Source organism: Glycine soja, chromosome 9 (assembly GCF_004193775.1).
Source record: "Glycine soja cultivar W05 chromosome 9, ASM419377v2, whole genome shotgun sequence".
Classification (NCBI taxonomy): Eukaryota; Viridiplantae; Streptophyta; class Magnoliopsida; order Fabales; family Fabaceae; genus Glycine; species Glycine soja.
This window is the reverse complement of record NC_041010.1, coordinates 4,132,484-4,140,959: the sequence shown is the minus strand read 5'-3', so window position 1 is coordinate 4,140,959 and position 8,476 is coordinate 4,132,484. Positions and strand designations below refer to the sequence as shown.

Genomic DNA, 8,476 nt, shown 5'->3' with positions numbered 1-8,476 from the left:
TCCATTGTTTATAATATATATATATATATATATATATATATATATATATATATATATATATATATATATATATATATATTTTTTTTTTTTTTTTTTTTTCGTTTCTCTCCTTTTTTTTATACTATTTCTCTTAAATTAAGCATTCCTAAATTCATTATATTTTTCACTTATTTCTATTCATTCTATTTTCTTCTGCCCTAATTCTCATCCATTTATTTCTTTCTTATCACGCACGTCATTAAGGTTTTCAAAACTAATTAGGAGTTACAAAAAACCTAAAATATAATTGAAATAAAAACTATTTTAAATAGTCTCTCTACAATCAATTGCTTCTTTTTTTCAAAACTCTTATTTTTATATAATTTTGATTTTGATAATTATACAAAAAAAAAACTATTTTTTTCTACAGTATTTTCTAAATAACTAAAAAAATTTACTACAAGTACAGTAGTTTACTTCATAATGTTTCTTTTCCCCGTTAATATATAACAAACAAACGGCCCATAGTTCTGAAACCAAAACCAAAAGGATCCAAAGAGTGGGAGCTGCAAACTAAATTTCACGTTATTCTCACTCCCTCCCAAACCTCGTACGCCGTACCGTGTTTCCTCGTCCGACCAACAAACCGCACCCTTTCTGCGATTCTGCAGCAGCAGCGACGCACACATGCCACAACCAAAGGGTGAATAAATCAATTTGTTCCAATCACATTTACCTACATGTTTATTCATCATCCCAATTCATGCACTTGTAATTGAATGTAATGTAGTAACGTTTTTTTTTTTTATTTTGTTTTTTTTTTGCAACAGACCTTCCAGGGTTTTACTATGACTCTGAGAAGAGCAGGTATTTCCCCATCAAAGGCCCTATTCCTGGTTCTTCTTCCAAGCCTATGACCCCTGCTCTTAACTCACCCCAAACCTCCTCCAACCAGGTACATATATACATATATAATATTTGTAATTTAGTCTCTAAAGTATTACCCTTTATCGTAAATAGTCTTAAAGTTATGAAATTTATATGTAAAGTATTGAAAATTCATCACTTTAGTCTCTAAGTTGATATGTTTTACTGACGTTGAGGAACTGATTTGAAGGATTTTTCGATGCTTGAAGGACTATGTAGCATGATTTTTTTAATACTTTAAGGACTATTTTGTATAATTTTATTACTTTGAGGGTTACTTAGGAAAGAGGGTAATACTTTAGGGACCAATTTGATGATTTGTTCATTTGTAAAACCTTAATGCATTGCGCAATTAGGGTTATATGTGACTCATTGAATTGAATTTAACTTGAAATGGGACTGATTTTGGATACAGGAAAGTGGTGGGAGTTGTTGTAGGAAGCTTAGAAACAGAACCCCGTCTAAGCTGCTTCGGGCTAGGGAGTTGGATGGTCACTGTGCCATTGCCTCTCGCTATTGCAGAAGTAACTTCACCGAGGAATTCCGGAAGATGCAAGCATCTAGACCTGTGGTGCAAATCACTTTTTATTTCCTTTTCTATGTCGTTCTGAGCTTTGAATCTAATCGAAAATTGAATTTGCAGATCTGGAAGTATCGGGGAACTGATGGGATGCGTATTACTGCTTTGGAACACTTGCGCGTTGATGTGCAGACGTCGGCAGGGAAAACTGAAACTGATGTTTTGTTGACGGGCAGCACAAATGGCTCGATGAGGTACAACTCGTGTCTGTGTGTGCGCATGTTTTCTGTTTGTCGTTGTGATTGCTTGCTTTCTATAATATAATCTAGGATGATTGGAAAAATCTCTATTCTCTAACCTTTGTGATTGAATTGTTTCTTTTATCAACTGTGAAATGGATGTAAACATGACTTATAGTTGTTTCTAACTATTTATACAAGTTAAATTAAGCGAGTACATCTTTGTATTATTTTATGATCTCATAAAAATGTATTAAGTTAAATTACATTTTTGCTAACCATTGCCCTTATATCAAAGTGTAAAAAAGCGACAGTGGAGCAGTTTAGTGTAGTGGCAGTGGTGGACTAAATAGTGGCCATAGCAGCACTATGGTAGCGTATGTGCTGATACCAAAAAAGCCCTCTGAATAGAGACATTAGAGCTTTTTTGGGTTTTTAATTTCCAAACAGGAAATATACAGCTGTAATAGTAGTGAAAATGATAAAGAAGACAACTTGGGTGTAGATGATAATTGATGATTCTTATCTATAAAACTTGTATTTGACTTTTGTTGGTATTACTTGTATGTTTTGTTTAAGATACCCATGACTTTTATTGTTAATTATTAATGTCATTAATTTAGGGTAATTTTTTTTATCTTTTTTGAGAATTTCTATGTATATAGTAATATAGTAATCGGCCGCTACGTGCCACTATCTGGTATTTAAAAAACTGCTACCTTCCTAATCATGTGACCACCAGTCAGTATGTTTGTTTTAATCAATTGGTGTGTATCTTTTCATCTTGACATTAAATTATTCAATTTGTTTTTCCATTTTGCTTTAATCTTCTTTTTGCAACATTTCTCTAGTACTCTAATCAACAACTGATCAGTTTATGTCAATATTTTATCAGTACCTTGATGATCCTGCAAACTGACTGGATCACACTTGTTGCACTTGAACCTAACAGATGTTTATTATTCATTTGATTCTTGTTAACATTGACATATAATGTTAATAACTATTTACTAGTTTGTGAAATTTGGTATTTTGCAGTTTTTCTCAAGTTGGAGGGGTTGGGCGTAATCATGATGGTGGGACAAAATGGAGGGCAGATTGTGTGAAGAATTATGTTAAAGGGAGAACAGATGAGAATAATGAGGTGCTTAAGCCAGTTTTTAAACCTAATCGAGCTGCACTGCTTATGTCCTCCAGAATATCTAGTATAAGATTGGGTCCAAAGTTCTCTTCTCACGCTGTCAATGATGGTCATATTGTTGGACGTGCATTGTATCCTTTTGAGTATTTTTGGTTATTTCTCTGTAAGCACTATATATATATATATATATATATATATATATATATATAGAGAGAGAGAGAGAGAGAGAGAGAGAGAGAGGGAGATCTAGTTACTCCAAAAGAGTTACTCCTCATCCTCACCATTCATTTTCTTGAGATCTAATGGTTAAGATTAGTTATTTATTACAACCATTAGATCTTAAGAAAATGAATGGTGAGGATGATGAGTAACTCTTGGAGTAAGTGGATCCCTCCTCATATATGGTTAAAATTTAAACATTTAGTCAAATGATCTTCATGTAACTTCTAATCTTGATCACCCATGTGACATTGGATTACCAAGATTTGCTATATAGCATAGTTTATATTTGACTTGTTGAATCCTCTCTATCATCAATATTGGATCACTATATGCCATTTATTTATAATAAAATTGATCTTGAAGTGAAAGATCTTAACATGAAAATAGATTTACTACATTGGGATCAGAGACATCAGGTGGAACAGTTTATACTCTTGATCTTGTTGAACCATTAAATCTTGGACCAGGTATACTGAACACATGGAGCGGACTGGAGGAAATTGCATCTTTCAGGGGTACCATTTGGACATCAGAATATGATTATAATAGACATCGGGCTGTAATTGGTAAGTTACATATTGCTCTCCTCACTCTTTCTCACACACACATACACAGGCACATGCATGCTCAGATGCATGTGCTTATGCCAAATAATGTTAAATTTAGATACAGCCACATGACATTTTGTGAGGAATTTGTACTTAACCCTTAGCATTAAGTCATGGTCTTGCTAATTTGTTATTATGTTTCATGTTCCCTCATTAACACTTCTGTATATAGATTCCAACCCAGTTGAGTTTTGATTATTACCAATAGCTATTGGTTTTAAGGGATAAATAATTTTGGGCCATAACATGCACCCAAACTTTTGTCAACAGTTTATCAAGAATTCTGGATTGTTGAGATAGTAGGGGTTTGCTTCTGTTCACTGACAGATTTATTATATTTTGGTACTTTTCATTCACCCCATTCTTGTAGAAATACTATTCCTAATCCGTTATATCTCTTCACTGTTTGATTTTCAGTTTATAAAATTTAGCTACATGGAATGATCTAGTGTAGCCTGTATCAATATGGCTGTGAATGATCTGATTTGTTTTGCTTCTGTCTCTTGTCTGCATTTTGCTTCTATTTTTATCAGATTAAGATAATGAAACATGTGCCATGGGAAATGGTTTATTAAGTCTTGGTGGTAGTTCATGAACATGACGGTTGTGATATATACCCTCTCCCATAAGAAATATCTGAATTCTGAACAAACTTTTTGACATTACAATTTTTTCCCCTTTGTAATTTTATATATAATTTTTTGCAATATATTTATTTGTGTTCTTTAACTTTGTTAGGTACAAATTTGGGAGCTGCTTCAGTGGATCTGGAAACTGGGACAATGTCATGGTTTTTACACTGTAAAAGTGATGTTTTTGCGCAACAGATTGTTAATTCGGTAAGTTATCCCTTTTTATTTTAAAAAATGGAAAGTTATTCCTAATAAATACTGCCCAGTAAATTTTCTTTCAATCAAATAAATCATTAAATTGAAGAGAAGCTGAAATTTTCACCTTGTCTTAATGAATGAAACGTTTTTGTGAATTTAATTATCAAATTCATGAGTATGAACAGAAAATTTGCCTAGTTTACATAACTGCTGGCATTTTTACTATTTCCATATCCTATCATCAATAACTTGAACTATTCTTATTAAACACACTTGAAACAAAAGCAGGGTTACTTAATTGTTGATTGCTCATTTTGAAAAAGACATTATAATAAGGTTCAAAGGGAAATGCTGTGCTTGATCTTGATGTTAGAAAAAAGGAATATATTTTTATCAGTTTTCCGTATGTGTAAATTAATTAAAAACTAGGTGAAAAGTAAGGGTATAATTGACAAAAGAGTAATTAATGTTATCTTGAACTTTAAAAATGACAGATAAATAGAAACACAAATTTTCCTAAAATCTGACAATTAAAATGGAATGGAGGGAGTATTTATTCCCTCTTTTTGGTCTGAATAAAATTTCTTCATTGATGTGAAATGCAATGTGATATTTGTTGATTTCTGTCTTTTTTTATGTTTTCATTTTTTGCTACAAAACCACCATGATATATCCTTTGACCATATTATGAGGTTACCATTCTCAATATATTTTCTCATTGTTGTTGCAGGGAAATGTGATTTTATGTGGGCTAAGAAATGGGGCAATTGTCACTGTTGATTCTCGTGAGAGAAGAGAAAGCCTTTCTGGTAGACTTATTACCCATCGGATACCATATGCATCTTCAGACAAGAAAGTTGTAGGTTCTAATAAAGAATGGTTCAAGGTATTTTTCTTTGTTTTGGAAATTAGAATTAAGGATAGACTAGAGAAACAGAAGATTTCAAGAAACAAGCAAAATATAGCATAATAAAATATTGTACAGAGATTCAGAATATATAATGGAAACCTTGATTTTAAAATTACAGGGGAGAAACTGTAAGAAAATCTATTAAAGAGAAAAAGATGAAAACTAAGATTTCCATGTGTATGCCAAATGATGTATTTGTTTTTTGTGAATCTGTTCAAGTCCCTGTATAAATTTTTGATTTGATGGAACTCATTATTTCTTGTTCTATGTTCACAATGTATTCTTCAATGTCTGACTTTATGATTGTCATTACACTTTTAGCTTTATCTATTATTGATATGCTTATGCTTCACCCATATTGCAGCTCAAAGGAGACATATATCCTTCTCATACCATTCGGATGTCTTCATCTATTTCCTGGTTAGTCATCCTTTTCCTTGTTGGTTGTCTACATGACTTGTATCTTCATTTGAATATTATTGATTTTGACTGACTATTTTCTGTAATTTATTTTGTGGGTTTGACACTAGTTTGGCATCACTTCAGTTTGATGATCAGTACTTCTTGGCAAGCTCAATGGATGGATCGGTTAGTATACTCTTCAGGAAAATTGTGACCTATATCATTTATGTCTGCTCTTACATGGCATAGAATGCCAAAAATTTGTAGCAGCATCTCATGATTAATCAGTTGCATGAATTCATTTCTTATATTTAAATTGAAGAGAAATTATTTGTATTTAATGCACACAAACTTAGTGTAATCAATCACGTTTAATTGAATTTCTTTTTTCATGGGAGATTATATTTGTTTTGTTCACTGGGTCTTGCATCACCTAGATACTATAGTGATTGATATAATGACCAATGAAGGCAATATATGTTACCAGAACTTGCAAGATAACGAAGAAAACTGTTACATAAATTGTTTTGGTAGTCACCATTTCTTGCTGGCCTCATATCATGAGAGAAATTACTTCTTAATGATGGGTTCTTTTGCTTTTCAGATGAAACTTTATGATCTTCGTCTACTTCAGAGGGGTGCTGTTCAATGTTATGAAGGGCATGTGAATTCTCATACTCGTATACAGATGGGCGTTGATCCATCTGAGAGATTTGTTATGTCAGGTAGGTGTTGTTTCAGTGATGTTATTTATATAGCATTCTAGAGTCTGAAAATTTCGTGTTTGTCATCTCAGGTGGAAATGATTGCAAGCTAAGGTTATGGAGTATCAAGTCTGGTGAACTTCTTTTCGAGGACAAGTTCTCTGATTCCATTATCTCCACCGTGTGCTATAAAACATATGGACATAGTGAGCACGGCATCCTCTCATCCTTTCGGCTTTCAATTTTATAAATTCTCCTATGCTTTTGGTTTTCAGCTGGTTGCTAATCTTAAAAAGTGTATTATTTGGTTTTATAGGTTTTAAAGCAGAAGAGGAAAACCAATACAAGTGCGACTCGTCTCAGGGTGCATGGCTTGGATCATATGAAGGACTGTTTTATATGTGCTGGTTATGAGCTATCCTATGCTCACATGATCAAGTCTGGACATATCCTCAAAAGCTAGTGTCTAACGAACTAGTTGCATACAATACCTGATAAAAACTGAGGTTATTGCACATATCTATATATACTCACATTAAGGTAATCAGATAGCTTGTAGATATATATATACTCACATAGCAAAATTCCCTGTTAAAGGCTCTTTTGGGGATTAAAGCTGATACTAGCAGTGGCACATAGCAGAGATGACCAATACTTTGTAGAATTAGTGCTGTTTTAGTATTTACACACACAAGGAAAGAGGTTTAAAGCCAAAAAGAAAAAAGGAAAGCATTGTGCTGGCTATGGCTTTTATGTGCCAAAAGTTTCTATGTTGACGTTGTCCTTTTACTTTGAGAATCATCATATGCTGGACAGCCTTAGTCCTGCTAGTGACCATTGTGGTACTGTTAATTGGCTCGTATCATTAGCAGGGTTATTTAGAAAAACTCTTGTATATTGTTCAACTAACAAGTTAGATTCTTTGGTATCCTTTTTCAGTGGGTTGAGATATGAATTTCATTTTACTTTAATTTTTTTAGATGCATTGCATGTCTAGAACAGAGATATCTTGCAAGGAGCTATAGGCTCCAATTCATCGTTATTCAGTTTTCTTACTGTTTCATTAGTGATCGTTATGTAACAAGCTTGCAATTGAGCTATCTTAATAGAAAGTTTACTCTCTTTTCTACTTTATTCCTCTGGTTGCTATCAGAGACCAAGGATAAAATTAACCACTGGTCAGTTTTGTTCCTTTTGGATTCAACCAAATAAGTTGATGGATGCTGCTTTGCATGTACCAAACTTTGTTGAGGGGCTTGATTTAAGACACGTCTTGTACTACTTTAATGATAATTTTTTTTCTTATAAAATAATAAATAAAACAGCAAATGAGTTTAAGTTTCAATTTTTTATATTTTTTTATCTGTAGAAATTAAATACGATATTAAATAATTTATAACATTCAAATATTCTATTCAATTTTTACTTTTTTTTATATGCGTTAAATTGTGCAATTTTTACGTATATGGAATTCAACAAAGCCACTCCTCCAACTTCGTAAAACTGCGATATGATTTATTCTTAAATCTAATGATCTACCCAAAAGTTCTTGTAGCTTGGGTCCTTTCAGCATGATAGCTATGATCTATTGTTGATTATGATTTATGCATATAGAGAAGCATCTGTGAGAAGAGTTGTTCGTTAATTGATACTAAATTTTTTTTCAAGATTTAAAATCTAATGGCTTTTGACTGTTGGATTCCTTACTTTCAGCGATAGAGCTAATCAGCACGACTTACACAAATCACCCATCCCATATTGTAACATATTGAGTTGTTATGGCTTGATCCATAACAGTTTTTTCCATGTAAATGGTTATATATTTATGAAACCTAATATATTTTGTTTATAGTAGGAAGGTTTTACTGTCATTTCATTCATAAATGTCTCAAAACTGGTAACACGAAGATAATAGATAATCGTAAGAAGATATATAAAAGATTGTGCAATTTAAATATTTCTTATAAAAAATGTTCTCTTTACAAGCAATAACC

The 8,476-nt window shown here is 32.4% G+C and overlaps 1 protein-coding gene across 3 annotated transcripts; it reads left to right on the top strand.

Moving 5' to 3' along the window:
- Nucleotides 1-504: 504 nt before the first annotated feature.
- Nucleotides 505-7,604, top strand: LOC114367007 (DDB1- and CUL4-associated factor 4-like). Of its 3 annotated transcripts, none has more exons than XM_028324068.1 (13): nucleotides 505-682; nucleotides 810-934; nucleotides 1,322-1,474; nucleotides 1,550-1,680; nucleotides 2,704-2,937; nucleotides 3,416-3,594; nucleotides 4,375-4,475; nucleotides 5,197-5,352; nucleotides 5,741-5,796; nucleotides 5,907-5,964; nucleotides 6,383-6,503; nucleotides 6,575-6,688; nucleotides 6,799-7,604. In XM_028324068.1, the coding sequence occupies exons 1-13, from the start codon at nucleotides 667-669 to the stop codon at nucleotides 6,894-6,896; spliced, it is 1,542 nt and encodes a 513-aa protein (XP_028179869.1). In that variant the 5' UTR covers nucleotides 505-666; the 3' UTR covers nucleotides 6,897-7,604. The 3 variants fall into 3 exon arrangements, with proteins under 3 accessions (XP_028179869.1, XP_028179871.1, XP_028179868.1); XM_028324070.1 differs by having other exon boundaries at nucleotides 506-682; nucleotides 819-934; nucleotides 1,322-1,477; XM_028324067.1 differs by having other exon boundaries at nucleotides 506-682; nucleotides 1,322-1,477.
- The last annotated feature ends 872 nt before the right edge of the window (nucleotides 7,605-8,476 follow it).

Excerpts from the sequence above, each read along its gene's own strand:
- LOC114367007 (XM_028324067.1), top strand. Across the intron at positions 2,938-3,415 it reads CATATTGTTGGACGTGCATT|ATTTACTACATTGGGATCAG; the intron begins GTATCCTTTTGA and ends ACATGAAAATAG. Across the intron at positions 5,353-5,740 it reads CTAATAAAGAATGGTTCAAG|CTCAAAGGAGACATATATCC; the intron begins GTATTTTTCTTT and ends CCCATATTGCAG.